This window comes from Pteropus medius, unplaced genomic scaffold (assembly GCF_902729225.1).
Source record: "Pteropus medius unplaced genomic scaffold, Ma_sr-lr_union100, whole genome shotgun sequence".
Classification (NCBI taxonomy): domain Eukaryota; kingdom Metazoa; phylum Chordata; class Mammalia; order Chiroptera; family Pteropodidae; genus Pteropus; species Pteropus medius.
In genome coordinates this window covers 54,506,417-54,532,372 of record NW_024349800.1, presented here as the reverse complement: position 1 = coordinate 54,532,372, position 25,956 = coordinate 54,506,417, and the positions used below count along the sequence as shown (strand labels likewise).

General features: G+C 33.9%; 1 protein-coding gene and 1 pseudogene across 17 annotated transcripts in view; one reads left to right on the top strand and one right to left on the bottom strand.

The window, feature by feature from the left end:
- Positions 1-25,956, bottom strand: part of PUM2 (pumilio RNA binding family member 2) — a 78,778-nt gene that overhangs the window by 11,389 nt on the left and 41,433 nt on the right. For 11 of the 17 annotated variants that reach the window (XM_039887767.1, XM_039887770.1, XM_039887783.1 and 8 more), the window contains 4 exons: positions 20,900-21,043; positions 20,496-20,786; positions 16,103-16,339; positions 309-576 (listed from right to left, as the gene is read on the bottom strand). In XM_039887767.1, the coding sequence (XP_039743701.1) occupies positions 309-576; positions 16,103-16,339; positions 20,496-20,786; positions 20,900-21,043 (940 nt within the window). The remainder of the gene's footprint in view (positions 1-308; positions 577-16,102; positions 16,340-20,495; positions 20,787-20,899; positions 21,044-25,956) is intronic. The other 6 variants (XM_039887775.1, XM_039887780.1, XM_039887774.1 and 3 more) reach the window with 1 other exon arrangement.
- On the top strand, positions 22,648-22,763 carry LOC120622426 (uncharacterized; annotated as a pseudogene).

Here is a 25,956-nt window from a genome sequence, read left to right as displayed (position 1 = left end):
AAAGGAAAAATTAAAGTTAAATGTATTCTGAGCCAGTGTAAAAAACATAATCCAATAAAAAAGCACTGCTATATTTTCATTATAAAAATTCTCATCACAGAAAACTAGAAAATCTTAAATTTAAATCTGTATTTTAATAATTTATCCTAATATGAAAGAAAAAAAACACAAGCCGGATTGGGTGTTTATTTTTTAACTTCCAACTTTTATGCAGATCAAATGATTAAAAAAAAAATTTAGGGTCTTACAAGGCAGCAATTTTCAAAACAAAAAGGCAGCAGAAAGTATCAAAAATCATAATCACTTACCTAGAACCATGCTGGTCTTGAGAGAACTCAACTATGTGTCCAATCAAGTCTCTAAGTTGCAGGTTTGGAAAGCGGTTGTTTCTGAAATCTTCCAATAATCTACTTCGGCCAGAAGGCATAATATCAGACCTATTATACCGAAGCCGAGAAGGAGGAAAGAGCTGGCTGCTGGAGCTAAATAGACTGGAAGTGCTTGAAGCACTTCGATATTTTGCTTCTGCTCCAGGTGCTGCAGAGATATATCGACCACTACCATTTGTCAGTCCTCCTACAACAAAGCAGTTGTGGTCAGCAAATATTTTTGACTAAGTCATTGCTAAAATAAAAGTTACTTAAGCTAAAAATTCAATCAACAAAGAAATAAATATTCACCCATTACTTCCTATAAGTTATGACAAGAAATTAAAATTGGAGGGAAAAATCTCACACATTTACTTAATGTGTGTGGCTACAGGATATGGGAGAAAAAAGAGACTAGAAAAAAATGAGAAAAATAAAACTGTATTTGTTCTCAGCAGTTTAATTTACAACATAATTATAATATCTAATATCATACACAAAACCTGTATTTAGTGTTGGAAGCTTAGTTTACAACATAATTATAACTAATGCCAAGCATAGTAGTATCAATACCAGAATACTGAAATCACCAACAAAACTTTCAGTTACATTAACAAGCAAGTTACAAATAGGTAGCAAACTCATATTTTAAGCCACTGAAATACAGTTTGACTAATATTTACTCGCAGTGTTAATGGAACACTGGGGCTAAATCTGTACTTTTTTTGGAATATATAAAAAATTCATTAAGTTGTATACATGTCTATGTATAAAAGAATCATTTCTTAGTTAACACACTGATTATTTTTTGAAGTTAAAAAACCCACAATATTAGATAATACAAACTACTTTTAAAATGTTTTATTTAAAAAATACTCTCCATGAAATACTATTATTTTACAGATAAAAAATAGTAACAAATAGCATTTATTAGTCCTAGAGCTTTAATACTGATCATCTAAGACAAATTAATAAAAATCCTCTTTAACTTATATCCCATTCCAAACAAAAATAACTACAAGTGGAAATTGTTCTCACTATAAATAACTACTTTAAAATACTTGACAGTGTCCTTTTAAAAAAGAAATTGTATAGAAAATTGCAAAATGAAGATTGAGTAGTTCAGATAAACAAAATCCACTATCATCTTTATGCTACTGTACACCATCTCTATACAGAGCAGTGCGATATATACAAGCCAGGCCACAGTATACATGATGTCAAGGACACACTGTCAGTGCGAAGTTATACAGAAGTGTTAAAGGCCAAAAAGAATTATAAGGACTCAGAGCAGTAAAAGTATTATAATCCTGGAGAGTGAACTGGTTAGAACGTTCCTATGTTACTTTCAGTCCCCACTGCCCTAATTTTTCTTCACTGAATTTCCAATCATCCACCATTTATCATACATATTATTTGAATTCTCAGCCCCCTTTCCAATATAAGTGACATAAAATTACATTCACCTACATAGTAGGAACTTTGTACCTAACACAATGTCTGACTGTAAGTATACAATAAATACTCGTGAATATTTTATGCAACTGCCTAAGGGCTAGTCCTGTAATAATTGTTCCTTCAGTGTAATTCAGCAAGCCATTTTATATACCAAAATCACTAAAACATCCAATTCTCATGTTTGGTCCAGTTTTAGATAACCAAGTCCTCATGTATGAAATATCTAAAAAGTGAAAAAATTCCGTGTTTCAATATTGTCTCGATTTTCTCACTATTAACCCTTTAATCTCGTTTTTTATTTATGTAGCTCTACTAACTATTTACAACAACTGAGCACTAGCTGATTTGAGTCTAATTTTTCAACCTTTTTATAGGATACAGGTGCTTTGCTTATCACTGCAATGTTTTTTTTTAAAAGATATTTTATGATTAGTTTCAAGAATACAGTATATTGGTTAGACATTTATATAGTTTATGAAATAATCCCCCTGGTTGCTTTCTCTCCTCTGGCTCTCCACCCAGCCATTACATTAATGCTGACTGCATTCCCTGTGCCGCGCCCCATTCCAGTGATCATCTATCAACTAGTGATTTGTACTTCTTTAATCCTTCACCCCTTTCTCTCAACCACCCCCCCGCCCCCCCGCTCTGGCCATCACCAGACTGTCCTCTATATTTGCGAGTCTGCTTTTGATTAGTTTGTTCTTTTTGTTCCTTAGATTCTGCATGTAAGTGAAATCATATGGTATTTATCTTTCTCTGACTTGTTTCACTCAGCATAATAATTTCTAGGTCCATCCATGTCATTGCGAATGGTAGGATTTCATTTTTTCTTAATGGTTTTCACCGCCATTTTTTATGTGAATCTGTTTTTACACATTTTCTCAATGTGTAATCTGTTTTTAAACATTTTCTCAAAAGCCACTTTGATGGTGTCACTTTACACTAAAATCCTGCTGGAATACATTCTCTAAATTCTTCTGCCGAGTTTTCGTGTCACTATTCCAAATCTCCTTCTGCTAACAGTACCCTAACTAGTAGTCCTAGTAGTCCCCTAATTGTTCACTTTCCCCCCTCTTACTCATTACTAGCTCTGTACTGTTGCTTACAGAACCTCAAACATTAAGGCCTAATTCTACCTCTTTACCCTTAAGGCACTAAAGATTTTCAACACCAAATTCAAAATACATACTTACCCCAGGAAATGACCATGGCAATTTTATTTGGTACCTTCTAAGTCGTCCTATCATTACCCAACAGAAATTTCTCCCATGTCTAGATATTCTTTAATTATATCCTATTAGCTCCTAACACCAAACTCCTGATGTACTCTGACAACTTAAAATGTCTAATAATGTTCAACTGCCTTGAGTTTTAAAAAATCATGAAATTTCAGTTCTTGAAGACTAATTAGTATTTTTATTTATAAAATTAAATAAATTACACTCAGGACAGGATAACTTCTTTTTCATACAAATTAAGCAGCATTCAAACCCCAATTTATAATATACACATTATGCATTTTAAATTTCATTGTCTAAACACTGGAAACATGTCATCCGAAACCTGTTTGGGGATTGAGGGACATTGTACAAAACAAATGGCCTATAATCTTCAAAAATGTTGAGGTCATTTAATAACAGTATTATAATATTATCGTTAATTTCCTGACTTTGATAAACAGTGGTTATACAAAAGAATGTCTTCATTTTCAGGAAACATACACTGATGTATTTATGACTAAGGGGCATTATGTCTGCAACTTCCTTTCAAAAGTATCAGGAAAAAATATGTGAGGGGAGAAGGAAAGAGAAGGGGTGGGGAAGATGGTAAAGCAAATGTGGCAAAATAACATTTGGGGTATCTGGGTGAAAAGGACGCTGGAATTTTTTTGTTATTAGTGTTACAACTTTCCCATAAGTCTGAAATTATTCCACAATGTGTTAAAAACTAACATACAAATGGTAATCTATATTCATACCACTGCTACGGATTGATAGTCTAAAAGCAGATGTGTTCTGAACCAAATGTGCTAAAGGGATAACAGTCCTTTCTGTACATCAGTGATATCCCCCTATCATTCTTAATCACTATCTGAGTAAGAGTGTATGGAACATGAAGATCTATACGACAGTTTCACAGTGAAGTCACTATGGTCCAAAAGTGATGTGACATGCAGCTAGCTAGTCAGTCAGGAATCTTAGGCCAGAGATGATCACACTATAATAGACTGCTGTTATTTATATGCTTTTTACATAGGTTCATTCACAAAACTGAAGGAAGGCAGACAGGTTACAATTATCCTAGTAGAAATAATATGATTTTATAAGTTTTCATTAATTTTCTTGAGAAGGCTATTGTTTTAGAATCTTTCTTTACTAAATATCAGAAATCAAAAAGACTTAAAAATACTGGGAAAAACACGGGGTAGAAAAACATTGTAACAACTGAAACAACCACAAAATAAAGAAACCTGGCTAGTTTTTATTTTCATTATTCTCCACCACCCTAGGATATAGAATGGTAGCTCATCAACATGTCTATCAGATCTGTGTATTCCTTTAAAAATACAAGATTACTGGATCTTATTCAAGACCTACTGACTTAACTTCAATGTGTTTTTATTAAAAAGTAAAATCTGAAGGGTTTTTTTTGTGAGTGTGTGCACTAATTTGGTTTAGAGGCTTATGAATTAAAATCGAGATAATTTAAGGTTTCATTTTATAGCAGGCTGTCAACTACTAAATTCAAATAAATATCGTAATCCAAGTAGATCTGGGGTCTTGAAAAGAGCACAACTACATATAGGCTACTAGGCAGAGTCCACTCCAGAAGGCAAGGCTCTGGAAAGGTCAAGAAATGTAATATGATAATGGAAGATGACTAGTTAGTTGGAGTAGGCAAAGAATGATACAGAATGGAAGAGAGTCAAAAAAGTCTAAAACAAGGAAAGTTTTTTATGGCATTAACTTTAGTTACTTCTAGCCCATAAACAGATCCATGTGGTACTTTTTAGTATTTTTTTCTCTGATCAGTTTTCAAAAGAAGTATATGGAACATTCAGGACAGACACTTAACAGCTTTGAATAATCTGACTTCTCACTGTGCCCATGAATCGCTTTGGGATATTGATTTCGCATTTCTTATATTAAAAGCTATAATTTTTCAAAGGACAATGCTGGTCAGATCACTGTCTTGAGTTCTTTCACTTCATTTTAAATAGATTTTATGTCTTCAACATAACCAGTTTATCTACTTTACAAAGTCCATTTAATGACCCAATACTCAGAGCTGATACTAAAAGATAGACCCTGAAGATCCATAAAATGTATTCTTCTGTTAAGAAACAAAAAAGCAACTATCTGAAAGCCTGAGTCAACCTAATACCTGCACATTAATATGGTGTTGGTGCCCTCCTGCACACAATAAGCGTTTTTAAAAGGCAACTACCATTTATTGAGCATTCTTTGGACAATGAAAAGCAAACTCTGCATAAAATGCTATACTGTGCTGAACTGTCTCCCCCTGAAAGTCTGGCTTTTGTTTTAAACCATCCAGCTGTGGTAATATGCCACAGCAGTCCTAGGAAACTAATACAAATTTTGCTGCTGAGAGGGGAGAGTTAATATAACAAACACCTAAAAATGTGGAAGTGACTTGAAACTAGGTAAAATGGGTAGAGGTTAGAAGAATTCTGAGATGCATAATAGAAAACTCCTAGATTGCCTTGAAAGAGATATTTGGTAGAAACATAGATAGTAAAAGTAGTTCTGGTGAGGGCTGAGAGAGATATGAGAAGCATGATAAAGAAAGCTTCTATGGTCTTAGAGAATACATAGACCGTCATGAACAACATTGATAGAAATATGGATGCTAAAGATACCCCAAGTGAGGTCTCAGAAGGAAATAAGAAACATGTTATTGCAAACTGGAGGAAAGGCAATCCTTGCTATGAAGTGATGAACACTTGGCTGCAATGTGTTATGCTGGGTGGAAAGCAGAACTTGTACGGGATAAATTTGGATATTCGGCCGAGGAAATTTCAAGCAAAGTGTTCAAAGTATGGCCCGGTTTCTCCTAGTTGCTTATGGTAAAATAAGAGAGAAAAGAATTTGGAGAGAGAACTGTTTAGCAAAAGGAAACCAGCACTTGAAGATTTGAAAAAGTCTGGGCTTTATCCAGAGAGTGCTGAGAAAACAGAGCCAGTGAAAGTGGCTGGACACCCCTGACATTAATGGAAGGCCAACGATGTTTTTGACAATTTCATATCAACAGAAACACTGCCAGCCTAGACTGAAAGGGACGGAGATGGGACAAAATGAAAAGGTATGACTCCGAGGGTAGAGCCACACATGCAGAGGCCAGAGGGTGGGGCTGCTGCCCCAGCAGATCCAGAGGACAGAGTATCTATCTAGGCACAGATGATTACTCTCAGGCTTGAAACCAAACAAAACTTCCCCGCTGGGTTTCAGATTTGCTTGGGACTGTTAATTCCTTGATTCTTTCCAATTTCTCCCTTTTGGAATGAGAATGTCTATCTTACGGCTGTCCTACAACTGCACATGGAGAAAAATTTTGACCCAGGACAAACCATATACAGAGTCTCGAATGAGACTAATTTCAAAAGAGATGTGAGGCTTTGAGTTGATGCCAGAATGGGTTAAGACTGTTGGGGGGATGCTGGGATGGGGTGAATGTATTTTGCATGTGGGCCAAACATGAATTTTGGGAGACCAGAGGGAAGAGTATACTGGGTTGAACTGTGTTTCCACAAAAGATATGTACAAGTTTTAACTCTTGGTCCCTGTAAATTTGGATATAGGGTCTTTGCAGATGTAATCAAGTTAAATCGAGGTCGCACTGGATCAGGCTGGGCTCTTATCCAATGGGTATCCTTTAAGAGGAGAAAAATCAGGACAGAGACACATAGGAAGGATGCCATGTAATAGTGGAGGCGGCGCCTGGAGCACAATGCGTCTACCAGCTGACAAAGGCCAGGACTGCCCTCTACAGCCTTCAAAGGGAGCATGGCCCTGGCTGACACCTAGTTTTGACTTCTAGCCTTCAGAACTGTGAGCCAATAAATTTGTTTTAAACCATCTACTTGTAATAATTTATTACAGCAGCCGCAGAAAACTAATACATATGTTATCCTCTTAACTCTATGAGACAAAGATATTATTTTCATTTTACTTATGCCACTATAGGCTTAGAGAAGCTAAAAACCTTATTTGAGAATGCATAGCTAATAATTAGACAGAGATTTTACTATTATGTCTGAATAATTCACTTAAAGCTTTCAGTTATACTGTTATACTTCATGAAGAGCATTTAATGCCATATGTATTCTTAATTCTAGGATACATGGGGTTACATGGGGGAGTAAATCACATAAAAATTACCTGTTGTTAACTACATATTTGCCTTATAAAGACACAAAAATTTTATTGGGGAAAATGAGTTCAAAAACCAACATGATTCTAATTAAAAGTATAATCTTGCACGTGATTTTAATATTCTAATATAAAAAGCAAAAACATGTCAAGTGTGCTGTGCTACCTTGAATTTGTCCATTTTATGACAATATGTAAACAAATATTAGATGCAAACTATAAACCAGAATAAAAATCTGTTGTTTCCATTTCTATTGCTTTAATTTTTTTCTAAAAGCAATTAGTAATCTTACCTTTTAGCCCTTTTTAAAACTATAAAGGGAAGGAGACCATCTGCAAAGATATTTAATGATCTTCCCTTATTCATCAAAGAGCATTTAAACAGATGAACTACAGTCCTCAACTATTACTATGAATCATTTCTATAACTGACTGCACTTTGCCAATTTCCATTAATTCTATCTAAAAGGCTAGTTTATGCTTTGTTTCAAAAACTGCCAGAATCTTTTTATCTTTAGTGAAAACTAACTTCTTACTCTGAACAGGAGGACACTTTAAAACTACCACTCCCACCCCCTTCCAGAGGAGTAAGTAGTGGGCTGAACTTTACTGGCTGCCTTACATGGGCAAAGGTATTTTCCTGCATATATCAAATCATCTCAGTTGACCTAAATCCCCTTCTTTGGTTAATACTTTTGGTGACAGTCAATAAATCAGGCTATATCTGCATTTCCTTGTGAATATTTCTTCTGAGATTTCATGTCCAGCTGCCTTTCCTGATTGAAGTGAAAGAAAACTGTAGGAGCTAGGATTTCTCTCTTAAATCATGTCTACTAAGGATCTGTACTATCTTAAGGATTGCTTCATAAATTATGACTATTGAGCATAATTCTGATCCTAGACAAACGTTATAAGCACATGTATCTTCTCTCTTGATGGGGTTATGATGGTGGAAAGTGGGCTGACCTGGGAAAGTACTGTGAAAGCAGCATTTAATCCAGAAAAACCCCCTCCCAAAGAAAAGAAGACCCCACAAAGCACACACATGCAAAAACAAAAACTCCACAACTGACTGTCACGGAACTTTTCAAAGTGAAATAAGCTAAAGAGTATGATTCTAACACACTGATCAAGAACACACTAATTGGGAACAGTCAAATAAGCTTTAATGTAGAAATCTATGTAGGATATAAAATAATTTTTTAAAATAAGTAGTCAGTGTCCAAAAACAGATTCATCAACAAAACATAAAGCAACAAAGCCACTCAAATTCATTTACAAAAACATCTGTTGAGAGCTGAACACTCTTAAAGTTGTAGAGAAAGGTCTGAGCTTTCTTGCTTTAATCTAGTGGGGACAATAAACTCAGAAGCAACTCTTAGGAAATCTAGTCTGTGGACAATTTCATACAAAAAAAAATAAGGAAAGATGACAATTCTAAAGGAAAGAATCACTATGTTTTTAGAAAATGGAATTATTAAATAAAGTGCAATAAGGCAATAGCATTACAATCAATGTACTGTAACTGCTGGTTTACTTGTCTGTATTCACCACAAAACTACAAACTTGAAGGTGGGTAAGGAAGGCGGTTTTTTCCCCACACTGTATCTCCTGTCAAGCAGCAGACAGCCTGGCATGTAGGTATTTAGTATTTGCTGAATGAATATATAAGCAAAAATTCTATTCAGACACAAAAATTCTAAAACGGAGGCCAATAAAACTACACAGAAAGGATAAACCTAAAATAGGGACTGGTCTAAATATATAGTAACGTTATCACTATTCTATTTAAAATATTTTAAAATAACACTTAAAGAAGATCCTTATCTTATGTTTTAATTTAAAAATTAATAATAAAATATTTAAAAAGACCCTTGAGGTAAAAAGTATTTAATTTGGAGTAAAGGTCAATTGTTAGCAAGTGAAAAGCCATGAAGAGGCCAATATATTGCCATTCGAATTAACTTTTCTCACCAACTCACAATAGGCTAAATTATATTTTACCACAATTTTATTAAAAGTTCACAAAAAATCTAGATGTAGGGAACAGGAAAAGATTCTTTATATATATTCACTGATAGATTATTAGACAGAAATAAAAACATCCCTTGAAAAGTGGCATGGTATCTTAGAATTTACTAACTTTATGACTATAACTAAAGTTACTTAATTTCTTTAAGAATGAAAATTGTGTGTGCGTGTGGGGTCTAGGAGTCAAAGTTCATTTCTCCCATTTGGATATTCGATTGGTCTAGTCCAGCTTACTAAAAAGACCATCCTTTCCAAACATACCAGAGTGGTACCTTGGCCACTTATCAAATAACTAAAAGAGTAGGTCTACTTCTGGATGCTCTATTCTATTCCACTAGTCCATTTATCTATCCTTGTGCCCATACCACAATTTTAATTACTGTAGCTTTATAATAAGTTTTGATATGTGGCAAAGTTGTTAAGCTCTCTAAGTTCTTCAAGAGTACTTTGACTATTACTTGCCTCTATTTTCCTACTTACATTGTTCGGCTTGTCAATTTTTAAAAAGAATCTAAAAAAATTCTCATTGAGATTGTGCTAAATTTATACATCAACTAGAAGAAAGTTGGTATCTTTATAATACCTAGTCTTTCAACCCACAAACGAGATATGTCCTCCTGTTTGTCTTCTTTAACTTCTGTCAGTTTTATAGTTCACAGTACAAAAGATCTTGCCCTTCCTCCACTGGACTTATTCCTGGGTACACTACAAAACCACAGCCTCATATGTTGAAAATATTCTCAACAAGATACAGGTCAATTTTGAACACTGTTCCATGAGACACGTGCTGCTTTCATTTTTAATGGTTATTTGGCTAAAGCTGCAGATCTCTCATGAAGCACATTTGCTTATATTTTAAAAGCTATTTTTTTTTGATTCTGTGTTTATTTAATGTACACTACTCAGTGCATAAACACAGTGCAATGATGTAAATTCTAGGTGAGTTCTTGGTAGATTAAAATAATTTTTAAGGCATATAAGACATCTGATATCTCAGTAAGAAGAAAAAGGTAGAAAAACAACTAAGTGAAGAGTTGAAATGTATGTGAAGGAAAAGTAGATACAATGAATAAAAGAGAAAATGACAGTAAATAATAATACAAAATTACCGTCAGAAAAATTAAAGAAAAAACTTCCATTTACAAAATATGTTATCAAGGGGGAAAAAAGTGCTTTGAAACATATACAAAAAGAGATCAGACTTTTCTATTTTCTATCTCTCATCCTGTAAGTTTTCCTCAAAAATTTAAAATATTTGATGGCAAGCAGAGTTCATGTTAATGGAAGGAAAGTAGGTAAGAAGAAAAAAATGCATCAGGGAAATGATAAGGGAGACAAGGTCAAAGGCTCCTCTGAACACACAAGTGATCCAAGAATTTATGAGTTAAAAGGGAAGGGTGAACTAAAGTTGTATGCAAATTATGAATTATTTCTACTCCTGAGATTATTTTAACTAAATCAATGGTGAAAACTTTCTCAGATATTAGAACCACTAAATCACAGATAGTATTAAAAGATAATGAGTAAAACATAAGGGCAAAATTAATCACTATGGCCCCAAATTAGAATTAAGATCAATAAATCTGTGCAGAGAAATGAAACATAAAATAAATTTCTCCATACAAGTAATAATTTAGAATTTCTTAACATTTCATGTTTATCAACACATCGATGACTTTTAGACACACAAAGGCTTGAAGCAATGCTTAAATCTACACCACCATGAGACCTGGAAATCACATTCTGCTGAGGGCTGGATATGCTATACTGTAGCCAGTCCCTGAGACGCCTGCCTTTTGATTAATACATTCTTATTTCATGGAGTAGACAATATATTTGGACCTTAAAAATGTCTAGACAAGAACTTTTCTATAAATCTCAAGAATAACTAAATTGAGAACGGGATTTGGAAGTCTAGTAATTTTATATACAACTTTAAAAAAACATAACCTACGCCACTGAGAGATAAACAGTTTCTGAAAGGTTGATTGGAATATTATTTTACACTTTGTAAAACTGTTCAGTTCATTATAGAATAGCATAACAGAAAAAGCAAGGATAGTACCAAGAATTAGAACTGTGTCTATCTAGCCTCAGTTCTGTCACTTACTGGTCTGGGCAAGTCTCTTGGGTTCATATGACCTAAAACTTTCTCATCTTTAATGGGCCTATCACTCAGCTAGTCTATGTTAACAATTAGGATGAAATGAAATAATGAACATGAAGGTGCTTTAGAAAACTATCAAATGCTAGTTGGTTATATGGAGCTTACTACTTAAAGAATAGTACTTTCAACGAAAGTTTCAAAAAATTATGTTTTCTGCTTTAAAGGCCATATATGAAACTCAGAAAAACTGGACATAGCCTTACAATCAATTTGATCATACTTGTTTTAATTCTTAAACATTTCTAAGAGAAGCAAGTGACTCAATCTGCCAAAAGCTAGCAATTTTAACAGATGTAATTACTACTTAACAGGAAAAATAATCCTAAAAATTAATATTATTCTGCCTATACTTAATATAAAATTTGCTGTGATTAGAAGACAGGTTATAAAATTTTCCAATTTGTAGCAAACTAAAGTATCATTTGATTACAGAATACATGACATTAATGACTCTTCAGAACCGATAGCCACTTTTCAATAAACTAATTTCACTAACTTCAAAGCTTGCATTACTTTCTAGTACCCTTTTCTTAGGAAAAAAAAAAGCTGGTTCAAAAATGAAAAGGTACAAGAGAAAAATCTGTTGGTTTGTCATGGTCTAAGTTAAATGAAAATACAGAATACTGCTTTATACACAAGAAGTTTCATATCAATCTAATTACTACGAGCATAAAGATCAGAATAAATCAGAAATCAACAACATTTTAAAAGTTTACTAAAAGAAGAAAAAGGAAAGGAACAGGAAGGAAAGAACTAGTTAGTTCCCTCCAGGTAGAAGAATAAAATAATATTGGAACTATTTAATGTTCTTTCATGGGGAGTAAAGTATCTCAAAACAAGATACTGACTTCTATCAGACAGAATGATTCAAGAAACAACTACAGGCAGAAGATTTTTCTTCCATCTCTACAGATCAATATAACATGAGAAAATAATTCACTTACTATTCAGTGCTGAACCTGAGGCCCAGAATATGACACTGCTCTTTGCATTTCAAGATAAAAAACCATTAGTTGTAAAGTTTCTTCTCTTTCCCTGTTCTTTTCACACCTCGGTTCTCCAACCCTGAGTAATTTAAGCGCTGCTTTTAAAGAGTTGGAAGTCAATATGGGAGCCAATCCTCTGAAAGGGCTCCAAATGTCCAAAGATGGTAAAATTTTAAGACCAAAGAAAGGTATCAAATTGATGTCTCTCAGACTGCAACAGATTGAAACAGAGCAAGTGTCCTAAAAATCCATCAATTTACAGGTAACAATGATGATTTTATAAATATGAGTCACCTTTAGAAGTTGCTAGGGTATCAACTCATTCTCAAAGTTAGAAAATAAAGGAAAGAAATCAAGCATTACCTTGACTCCTATATGAATATTTCAGGGTAACCTCACAACTGATGAGGAAAAGTTCTTTTTTATAAAAAAGGTAATAAATGCAGAAAGAATGATAGAATTAAAAGCATCACCATTTTGCAATCTCTGAATATGAGACTGATATTCAGGCAATGATCAGTCTGACCACCTTACAATGGATACAAGCAGACATGTGCCTCCTAATATGGTGCAACGGAAAATACAGAACCACATCTTGCTGAAAATAACAAACCAAACACAAGCCTCTAGATTTAATTCCATTTTACAGAAAATAGAGAATAGAGGAACATGTTAAGTACTACCATGTGGAAACAATAACTAAAGTCAAAAATGGGAGATTCAAGAAGACAAAGTTTCAACAAATACATGAAAATAAAAGAAAAATAAAAAAAATGGGGGGAGGAGTTCCCTATTAAAAGACATATCAAACAAATGCAATGTACAGACCTTATTTGGACCCTGATTCAAACAACACAACTATAAAATGACATTTAAGTAAAATAGGGTCATGAGAATGAGAAATTATTTTAACAGGTATGACAATCATATTGTGATTATAACTGTTTTTAAAAAAGAAATCTCTATCTTTGAGAAAATTCATACAAGAAAATTATTTTTTCAGGTTTCTGACTTATTAAAAAAGAAGATTGCAAATCCTAACAAAAAATTTTAGTTTACAAAAAATGAACAATCAGAACTTGTCAATTGAAATGCTTAATTAAAAAGTGACTACTAGTCATTCTGCTAAAAATACTTATGTTAATCAAATAACAATTTTTAAAAAGGGACATCTTTTTTGGAAAGCCAGAAGCACACAGTGTTGCTATTTTTCTGTGACTCAAATAACTAGCAAGAGCAATGGGAGAACCGGTTTAAAAAAAAAAAAAAAGTTAATGTTTTATCCAATACAGATATCAAGACGTACTAATAACTATAATGATCACGTCTTAAAATCTTACAAGAAAATAACCTGGAACGAATTCCAACCAATTCTAATGAAACTGACAACTTATCTCTATCTAATGATACTAATGTGTGAGCTTAGTAAAATTATTTTTTAAATGGATATGCAAATTCATTTCCACAAGTATTTTATGTCATAAACCTTAATAACTTGATTCATAAAGAAATCCACTTCAAGTATATACAATTTAAAGAATTGTTTTTTTTAGAGATAATATGTAAGTCTTCCATCATGTCTGAATCACAGGAAAGCAAAAAGATCAATTATCTCCACGAACACTGTGCAAAGAGCAAACTGATGAAATTTACTAAATTATTTTCAACCGGGCGGGGTCTATTTTTTGATAACAACATTGTCAGTTATATTACAGCTAAAGCTAAAGGAAACCAGAGATCACAAAAGAAAATAATCTACAGATAATTCCAACTAGGTATAGTGAAATATCAGATTTCAAGCTGAAGCTAAACTGACGAGTTTAACTATGGGTACAAAAGCATCAGGATAATGTAGAACTGCTGGCTCAGGTGATGATTATTCCTTATAATTGACTAGAGTTCCTTCCCTAAGCATCTACATTGCTAAATTCTTTACAGTCTAAAATATATAGATATATATACATATATATATATATATATATATATATATATATAGTTTAATGATAGAGACATCTAAAAAGTAATTTATAATCCAATTTCTAAGTAATCTATGTAGAATAATGTCATTTATACAGGCTCTAAAGCACAACATAAGCAATAACAGTTGACAAGAATCTGATCTGAAACTTACCTATGAATGACAGGACATGACAAATATAATCTTAACAAATAAAACATAAAATTATTATGAAAGGTCTATTTTTAGGTTTGTTATGTTTCAAATTTTTATGTCCATTTCAAAGTTTCAAATGCATGTCTTATGGGAGGGTGGGGGTGGTGGTAGAAGTAGGTCTGAACAGAAATAACATAATTAGGAACTGATTAGCTTCTGCACTAAGATGATAAATGAAGGAAGGTGTTAGATTAAAAAAACTGATGAGTTTACACAAATAGTGCTGCAAAGCAGAGCACAGGACCCCACCAAATAAATATCCTCAAGAGAGCAAAGGCCCAAAACTTAGGGCCGAGGACCAGTCTTTTAAAAAAGGAATCCAGTCCACTTTGCAATGACATAATTCCAAATGAATATTATTGCAAAACACACCTTTGTTACATCAACATTTACTGTATAATGAACTTTAGGAAAAAAAAGATATACCCTTACGATGGGGTGGTGGTGGTATCAAACAACCACTTTTATCTACTTACGATAGCAACATTCCTTCTTAAATAGCAAGCTGATTTAAATATTTCCAATGACGTAAAAATCAGCAATAGAATCCCTCACTTTTAGTTTTAGTTGAGGTAACTAGGATTACAAAAATCCAAAATCTAATTTTAATGAAATGCTTTCTTTGCGGAAATAGGGATTCATACACAGCCTCCGATATCCAAAAACCCTTCAAAATATACTATTTACTACATGGGTAATTTCTGGAGGGAAAAAAGAGGGAAAAAAGTAACTATTAATTCAATAATCTTAGAGTGGGGGCAATTTTCATATTCAGATATAAACAAAAAAGAGGGAAAAAAGTAACTATTAATTCAATAATCTTAGAGTGGGCAATTTTCATATTCAGATATAAACAAAAAAGAGGGAAAAAAGTAACTATTAATTCAATAATCTTAGAGTGGGGGCAATTTTCACATTCAGATATAAACAAAAGTTCTAAATGCTCCAACTTCAAGGGTACAACAAGCTTAAACCATTTTTTCCCCTTAAACAACATATTTAAAAGTAAGAGAAATATATGGACCAAACCCTTAGGATTCTCTAACTCACAAACACACTAAATTCATATACCCTGATATAATCATTTGGTCAAATGATCAGGCATTCAAAGGCCAAAGCAAAAACCATTGTACGAAACTAAATTATGTAAAGTTAGATAACTATGTGACTAAGGTTTTTTTTTGGTGTGCAAAAACTTTTGATAGTGCAATTTCTCTTTCACTACCATGTATAGTTGAATTTTCAAATGATCTAAAACACACACAAATCAAAAGCACAGACAAGAAAACACACTACTGTATTTCATAAAAGGAACATAAGATACAATAGGGGTCTTTACCTTACAGTACATTAGACCCTTGCTTTAAATTTTCATGACAGAACTTTTTCAAAAGGCTAATATCTAAAAGCAAAAGCAATTTGGCATGTTTTATCCAACATTAAATATTTTACATATATTATAAACACACACAAACACACTTACATGTATACATACAAATAAAAAGGGTTTTGGTTTTTTTTTTTACCTAAATGCAAACTGGATGAGGATCCATGTGATGAAAGTGATGGCGGTGGCGTAAGTGAATGTCCTGGAGTTTGGCTTGGCAGAGGCATGCCTATTGGACTTGGAGAGGAGGAAAATCCCAGACTATTGTAAAATGGTTGCCCTATGGGTGCTAGGCTGCTACTAGATCTTTTGTACAAGTCAGAGCTAGTAGATAGAGACTCTCTCCTTGTGGCACTACTACTTGCAGAACTGCCAACTGAAGAAGAAATAAAAAAAACCCTAATTACATACAGTGTTAACTGAATAAAACCTATCCCCAACTCTTGCTGGGAAATAACAGAAGTGATCACAATAATTATTTCTAGAAACATTATGGAGAGGATAATTACTGTGATAACTATACATACACTACCTTAATAATCATAAAAGGGTATAAATGCACCCCAATAGAGTAACCAAATACTTAACAGAGCAGCCATATGTTCATTATTTCACACATTATTTACCAGTGACATATGATTACTGTGCTTTAATACCCTGGTATGATTTATAAACCCTGGAATTTAAGCTGTCTGCTTTATGATATGCTGAGAGTAAATTCCAACAATTTTGGTAGTGTCCTAATCTCCAGAACCAGTTTCTTAGACTTCGACTCAATGCCAAGTAAAGTTTATATTGATAAATAGGATATTAATACATTTCCCTTACCATTCACATTTAATTTGGCTTCTATCTTGTGTTCAAACCATAGTACTTTAAGTCCATATTGGCCCGAATATTAGTCAGTTGTCAAATATATGGCAGCTTATTCCTCAGTACTTTTCACACTACACATTCTCCTTATTCTTCAACGACTAAATTACAAAATACATGTGAAAAAACTCAACTTTTAGAAAATTAATAGCTCTCATTACTGTTATCACACCAAAAACATGCTTTCACTTACCCTCAGGATCTTCCATTCCTAAGATTTTATTACTGTCCTCATTAGCCTCTTACTCAAAGTGAAGACTGCTCAGCCTTTTTTTCCTCTTAGATGATATATAATTAATTTTACACCACATCTCTTATTGTACTACATACTTTTTTTTACATAATTCCAAATTAAACTATTAACCTTCTAGTCTCTTTTTCCTTTTATACTCTACAAAACCATAAGAGAATGGCAGAATCACATGAACGTGTAGCTATGTATGTGTGTATGCTCAGAAGAACAATCCAAGATCGGGCTGTTAACATGTATCTAGATAATCTCATCCTTTACCAAGTATTTAAAAGGGCTGTCCAAAACTCCCAGTTCTTAAGCCTCTTTTAGAGTTCACATTTTCGAGTATGCTTCTTTCCTATTTCTAAGCACTGGTCTTTTAAACCAATGCCTTTTACATCTAAGGGAATTTCATATTACGAATTTCGTATTACTTTCCTTAACCTTCAAGTTTTTTAAAGATATGCTCTATATTCGGACCAATATGGTAATTTGTTTCAAGAGAATTTTAAAGTTTCTATTAGGTCTTGGTTTTATAATAGCAAGTCAATTACAAGTAGGTCATAAGGGTATAGATTAAAGAGAAAAATTAAGCAGAGCACATGATGGGTAGAACAAGTTAAGCTGATAATACACATAGGAAACTTTATTACATTGGTTTTTGCCAAATTCAAAATTCTATAAAAGAAAAATACCGGGCTCACGCTACTGTATTAAGCAAAATATTATACCATTCAACCTTTTATACCAGCCAGCGTAGTTTCTGAAAGACTAATCATATCTTTTATTGAAAATTTTACATCTTAAAATACCATTTAATGGGAAATACTAAGTAACTATATGCATTTTAATAGCAAAAACAAATATAAACACTAATGTGGTAAATTGCTTCTTGAGTTGGTTTTGGAAAAATTGTCAACGTATGCTACATTAACTATATTAATTTAAAAGGACACTGTCAAAGTGATTTTTCTAAGATATGGCTATATTTTAAAGTCCTATTTATTGAAAATACAATTTAACTGACAAAGAAAAAGACAAAAGCTCTGTAGTAAGAGCAGTAGCATTATCATTCTCCTGGCAAATAATCAAATAAACCAGAGTTTTGACACATGCAGTATTATTTTCCTCCAAAAAGGAAAAAGCCAAGCCAAACATTTAAAAGTAATTCAGAAACAGCTTTACTTTCAACATAAACAATCTGGCTCTTTAAGTTTTACTATATGCTTAAATTCTCAGCAGCAGTATGACTATGAAATATGAAACAAAGTCTAGCTAAAATATCTAAGAAGCCAGACAATGGAGTCACTAATCATTTATCAACTGTGCATAAAATCTTCAATTACAAACTTTCAATTGTAACAGCACTTTCTAAATAATGGGTTCTCAAAAAAGAAGATTTAATTACTGTATTACAATGGCTAAGCTTCCTAGTCAACTGTTATAAATTAGGGTATTTAACACTGTCAAGCATTAATAATTTCATCATATAGGTACGAGGATGACTGTGTGTTACTGTGTATGTAAGTGTGCACATAACCACACTACACTTTAGATTTTGTATAGGCATGGAACTGCCATAATGAGAAATGGCAATGGTAGATTTGTTTTAAGAGTAAGTACGCATGTGTAGCACTTGAACGAATTTTCACAAATGTCCAAGAGAAGGGAGAAGATGACTGACTATTTACCAGCATTCAGGACTGGCAATTGTTAATATCCTCTGAAGCAAGACGAAACAGAGGTAACCAGAATGGAAATCGAGTTGAGTAATAAGCAATGCTTATAAATAAGGAAGGCATGAAGAAGATGAGTTTTTGGGAAAGAGGTATCTGCAAGGGACATTTGTAGGAAACAAAATGTTCATGCCAACCAGTTCCTGCAGATGGGAAAAGTTTTTAAAACTAAGAGACAAATGGGATTTTGGAAGAATTGGGTAAGGGGGCCTACAAATTTATACTAGACCACCAGTGACATATTTTATTAGAAAAGTGGAATACAAGGTTCAAGGCTCCTCTCTATTTTCCCTGGATTATTTAGGGTCTATCATCTAGTTGAGAAACTAGTTATTTAAAAAGTTTATTTTTTTAAGTTATATGTTTTTTGAGTTTCTTCGGCAGATTTAGGGTTACGTGGGGAGAATGCTTGTCAATTGTATTAAAAACAAAACATGAGTCCTATAGGAATGGTTGAGCTGGAGATAAAAATACTAAACTCTAAAAGGAATGAAAAAACTCAAGTTAGGAAAATTAAATAAAAAGACTGAACAGTCTCCATGTTCCCAAGACTTCCCCCTTATAAGTTCCTGTGCCCATTCTTTATGTAATTTTGTTAGGCAATTATGATTATTTCCCTATTGTATTTCATTGTAACAAAAAACATTCTGCATCTAAAAGTTTTAAGCTATTCTAGACCATTCCACCCTTAAATATTAAAAGCTTAGAAGACACTTCCTTAGATAGCTGACAAGGATATTGATAACTGACATGTGCTAGTTTTGCCATTTTCCACACCAGGAAAGAATATAACTTAATGTGGTGGGAAAACAGATGAGAAGTAGATATTAAAGATTCTAGGATGTTACAGAAAGAGAAAATCTCTTGAGGTCCGAATACATAGCCCGGCCCCTCCTGAAGAAAAGGCTGCCAACTGTACTGAAGAGTGAGTGTTAAGTGTAAATAAGTCTTTTATCCCCATCTAATGTTTCCTGAATACTCTGGAAACCTCAGAGAACGAGACTGTAAGGTGTGGTCAACAGTGGGCCTTGGTTCTTCCTCAGATACAAAATCAGTTCGGGTGGGTAAATTATTTTATGAAGCTATTTAACATTTGGATTTCTTAAGTATTCTATATCAAACTAGAAAACATCCTTTTAAATGAATTTTTGTTGATGAAGACTAAATTATGTAATATAAAATATAGATAGGCATAATGGTAGTTTCTAAGCTGTTATATTTTATTTTTATATATTATGCCAGATAAAGAAAACCATAATGAAACATTAGCATTTAATAAGCATAAATCATCCAATAAGCACATGGACGATTATTTTAAAACACTACTTTAAGATGGCAAAAATATTTACTTCCTCAAACGCTAATATTATGTAGAGAATAAAGAAGAGCTAATGATTAGCATAAAATGTACTGCTCCAAACAAACCTTATTAAAACAAAAATGACAATAATCTGATTCCTAAAGCTAGGGGGAAATGTATATTTGAGAAAAGGATGGGCTGCTTGAAATGAGTTATACATTTATAAAGGTTTAAAGATTTGCAGGAGGTAGTTTCTCTTCTAAACCAGTAAACCAGTTATTTTAATCTTATCTTTTCTATACTACAAACTATTATTGCTTATCTTAATGTTAAAAACATACATATACCTCATATCCATTCAGCAGAGTACTCATCTTAAAAAGAAACGTACCTGATGAACCAAATCCACTGAGGGCTGAGCCTATAGCAGCGCCCAAAGAGCTGCTGCTTCCAAAGCCAAGAGATGTACTTCCAGGCTGGCCAGGTCCATGAGAAAATAAAGAGCTGCTCTGGGAGCTATTAGTCAGAGAAGTGCTCCCATAAAACGAATTCGACTGCAGATTAGTGCTTGGCTGCTGCTGCTGCTGCTGCTGCTGCGGTGGCTGAGTGCCAATTGGCCGAAATAGACCATTTGTGCTGCCTGTAAGACTATTTGCAGTTCCTCCAGCTGCTGCTGCCGCTGCTGAAAAATAAATTTTAGATACTCCTTAGAACTTCTGAGATGATTCTCTATTTTTAAAATATCTCAAACGACACCAGAAAAATATTATCCCTGAAAATGTCCGGTACACTTACCAGCTTGTGCTGCTGCTGAACTAATTAAAACCGGGGTTGGAGCCATTAATCGAACTGGAGCTCCAAGGCCAGTTCTTGCTCCAGGGCCAACCACTAAGGCACCAGTCTGATCATAATAGGCAGTTGGGGTTAGTACTTGATAGCCTAGATAATATTAAAATAAATGTTTACTAGTGAAAACATTTATTACAGAAAACACATGTTTACTTTCCCCTGCATTTGTGTTATCAATCAGAAAACATAGCTATTGTATACTATTAATATAAAACCCGTTCATAATTACCATGTGAAAAGCAAAAACATTTGGGAAGATATTACTACTCATATGAAAATGTTACTTTCCTTGATATAGAAATTATAGGCTATCGATGGCCGATATTAAAACTCATTTCCATTTAGTCAGTTCTGAGAGAATGTATTATAGTAAGACTAAGGGAAGTAAGGCAGAACATTATAAAGAAATGTTTATTATGCAATTTTAGTTATGTTCTAAATCAAGAACTTCATTATTGGCATTCCCTTAGATTTTCATTTGCAAGCATCCCTTTAAAAATTTAAATGATACATATACCTTAAAATCGTAAGGTAGCAGTCTATTTGTAAAGGTTCTCAAGTTAGAGTTTGAATAAAAATCATGCAGGCATTAATTTATAGCCTTGAACACAAGGCAGGTGACAATTTGCATTATTCTGAACTATAGGAGAGTTCACCTCTCAGCAGTCTTTTCCCAGCAGGGATTCCTCATCTGAACCACAGAATAGAAAATGACTATTTTGAAAAGAAAAGTGACTATTTTGCCAATTCTCTTAAGAATGGCACACAACAAGTACCACTGTAGATGCATAGAAGAGAAGTAAACTATATATAGTGGATAGTTTAAGGCAACAGGACTTAGTTCTCTCCCAGAACTCAGGTTAAGAAAGGCTCCCTTATACAGTAACAAGGACTTAGGCTCGACAGTCTGACAACCATTTGCAAAAATGTACTGGCAACCTCTGATACTTTTGGTTTAAACACTAAGATCACTAAGACAAACACTTTCATATGTAAAAGCTGTTTTTTAACTTAAATACAGCAATTCTGTTTTACAATTACAGTTTTATTTTAATGGACATAAATTAGGAGGATCTGCCAAATGAAGAGACACATAGGGCAAAATCTAGGAGGGAATGCTGAGCTTCAAAGCACTCTCCTCAAGGAGGCAACTCATGGAGTGACAAATTTGAGATTATTAGATATCTAACTAGATATGGTAAATGGGATATACAACTCTGAAGTTCAGGAGAGGTCCAGGCTGGAGTTATAAATCTGGGAGTTATTACCATAAAGATGTTACTTAAAGCCATGATAGGATGAAATCACCAAGAAAATACAAAAAGGGGCCTATGAACTGAAGAGTACATCACATTAAGAGGTTAGAGAGAGGAGGAACCAGAGAAGAGACTGAGAAGGAATAGCCAGTAAAGAAAGAAAACTGGAACAATATGGTCTCTTGAAAGCCAAACAAGAATCTCAATGAAGACTGAGTGAACAAAAATGTCAAATGCTGCTAAAAGCCATTAGGAGTTGAGAACTGACCAATGGAGTTAACAACATAGAAAGTCATTCTGGTAAGGGATAAAAGCAAAACTGGCAAGTTCAGTAAAGAATGGAAGCACCACGATGTTGTTCCACAGTGTAGTGGTTGGCACGTCTGCTTTACACGCAGAAGGTCCTGGGTTCGTGTCCCAGTAGAGCCGCGGTCCATGGTCTACGGCCATGCCACCCTGAATAAGCCCGATGTCTGATCTTGGAAGCTAAGTAGGGTTGGGCCTGGTTAGTACTTAGATGGGAGACCACCTAGGAAGACCAGGTGCTGTAGGCATAAATAATAATTAAAAAAAAAAAAAGGAAGCACCACAAAGTACAGAAAATGCTTTTGAGGAGTTTTGCTGTAAAAAGAACTAGAGGGGAGCTAGAGAAAAAGGGAGTATAGAGAATACTTTTTTCTTAACCAGAAAGAAAGCTTATCAAGAACACAAAACAATATAATGACTATGTACAAAAAAGTTAACCATCGCCCAAATCAAGAAAATTGCCCAGGATCCCCTCTCCCCCATGTCCCTGCTCTACCAGTCTTCTCTTTCCCTTAGAGTTACACACTACTTTACTATCCATAAATGCCTCCCTCTAAATATCATTTGGTTTGGATTATTTAAAAATTTTTATATATGATTTACCCATGTGATTGTATATAGATCCTTCCTAGTTTCCATTTCCATTACTGTATAAGCACCTTATTGGATGGACACCAAAACGCACTTATTCATTCAACACTTGCACTGTTCCCAGTTTCAGGCCACTACCAACAGTACTGCTATGAACATTTTTGTGCATGCATCCTGGAGTGTTATGTGTACATACTACTCTAATCTACATATCTATACTGGCTGACACCCTGAGTCACAGGTTATGCAGATTACTTTCAACTTTGGTAAATAATGCCAAACTGCTTCCAAAATGATTGTGCAAATTTACACTCTTACCATCTTGCTATTAGAGTTCCTAATGCTCCATGACTTTAATAATACATGATGATGTCACTTTTAAAATCTGGCCAATCTGGAAGATGTGTTTAAGTGTTTTGTTGTGGTTTTCATTTTCTTTCTCCAAAACTAAGGAGGATGAGCATCTTTTCCTATGTTAATTGGGCATTTGGATTTCCTCTTAAGAAAGGCCTGTTCAAATCTTTTTCACCCATTTTCCTATTGGGCTACCTTTTATTATAGATTTTTAATTCTTTATGTATGCTGGATCCAAGTCCTTCAGTGTTTTAATGTATTGCAAGTATCTTCTTTTATTCTTAGCCTTCAATCTTCTTTATGGAGACTTCTAAGGTAATGGGGTCAAGTTTATTATTTCCTTTATTTTCACTAACAAAACTTCCTTATATTATCTTCTAATAGCTTCTTTATAATTCCGCTTTTCACATTTAGGTCTAAAATCCAAATGGAGTTGGATTATTGAACACAGGGTAGGGCAGGGGTTCGATTTCACTTTGTTTCCCAATAACCAACGTTTTTTTAGTATTTTCATCTGGATGGGTGACTGTGTCCCTAACCTTGTGTTGTTCAAGAGTCAACTATTTTATTTAATTTATAAAACAAGTCATTCTTCCCTACTGCTTTGTAATATTTTGCTATTAATTAAGTGTCCCTTCCTCTTGGACCTAACTTTTGGGGGACTCTATTCCATTGCATTGGTCTTATTTGTGTCTCCATGCAACAATTTAGCCTCAGCTTTAGAGTAAATCTTACTCTCAAGTAAGTCAGAACAGAGCAAGTCCTTCTACTTATTTAAGAGTGTTTTAGCTAATTTCGACCCTTTGAGTTTTCATTAAATTTTAGTATGAGCTGTAAAAATATCACAGAAAGAACCTGTTAGGACTTTTGATCTGGAATGCATTGAAACTACAAGTTAATATGGGGAGAACTGACATGTTCAAAATAATGAGTTGTCCAATGGTATATGTTCCTTAGGTATCCCCTTTACTTTAATCACAATAAAACTATTTCCCATAGAAATCATACATACTTTTAGTTAAGATTTATTTCCAGGTATTTGCTACTACTGTAAATAATCTTTAAAATTTTTCATTTTCAACTATTATGCCGTTGGTTGAAAAAAGATTTTCATATTGATTTTTATATTCAAAAACTTTAATACGAACACATTAATTTTAATATTTATTTAGAGATTCACTGATAAAAAGCAATGAGAAAGGTGAGAAAACCAGGAAAATAAAATATCACAGAAGTGAAAGTTGCAGGGAGCTGGACATGGTCAACATGGTGAAATACAACACAGAATTGAGAAAAATAAGGATAGAGAAGAGGAGCTCATACTTTACAATTGTCACTGAGTTAACAGTAGAGCCTCTGTAAGTCATGGAGGCAGGGCTTAAAACAGAATGTGAATTTTGGCAAGTAGTCCAAGAGGGAAGCACATAGAGGGAAAGATTTTTTGGATGAGGAGGCAGATTAGCACAGTGGTTGTAGGGACGGAGATGGCAGAGGGAAAAAACTAAAGAGACAAGACTGAAAAACAACAGATAGCACATAGGATCAAACAGGAGGATTAAAAGTCCACAATCAATACCAGGGATTTGATGGATGAGAGCTAAAGAAAACTAAAAGGTGGAAAAGTTAAGGACTATATGAGGCTTGAAACATCATTTTCTCAAGTTAGCTCTTTTATTAGCACATCGAAGTTTTATAACTATGTAACAATTTAAAGAAAGGAGAATTATCTCATCATAGTCTTAGGTAGAACAAAGTAAGGAAGGCATCAAGAGAAAGTTTTTGAGTGAGAGAACCATGTGAACAGTCAACTAGTCAGTCACTTAGGCATACAAATACTAATTTTAGCAAGGCCTCTTTCATGAGAATAGTTTTTACATTTATATTTGTAAAGAGACTAAATGTTGTGGCTCAGGCTAGGCAAAATGATGCCCGCCCCCCAAAAGTTGCACCTGCTTTTAATTTTACCATCGTTTTAAACATACAGTCAATTGTTTTTAGACAAATAAAGTATAAAAGTGGCTTTAAGGTTACCAACATAAGAGTTCACTGTTGAAAAACAACAACAGAAAAAAAAACAAAGCAATAAAGAGCTCTCTCATAGAATGGGAAAAAGTGAATACAAAAATAAATTTTGAGAACACCAAAGCTGATAAAACAGCAAAATACCTTGATATTTTTAATAAAAATGAGCTGAATATGAAGAAAGGAAGCAAAGACGTATATAAGAAATGAATAATAGGACCAGCACCAAGAGCCTAAAAAAATTAGCAATAGTTACAGACAGCACCGAATATACAAAGGCCAAGAACACTCTCTTAAATCAAGGTCCTACTTAGAATCTACTAAGGCAGGACTGCTGTACTCCCATGACTCTTCTTCCCTTTGTACCTGCAGGTAAAACCCAGCAGGAACAGAGTAGTTTTATATTAGCATTGGCTTTCAGAAACTCCTAGCTCAGTTCTTTTTAGCCCTGCCTCCATGTCTCTCCGTTTGCCT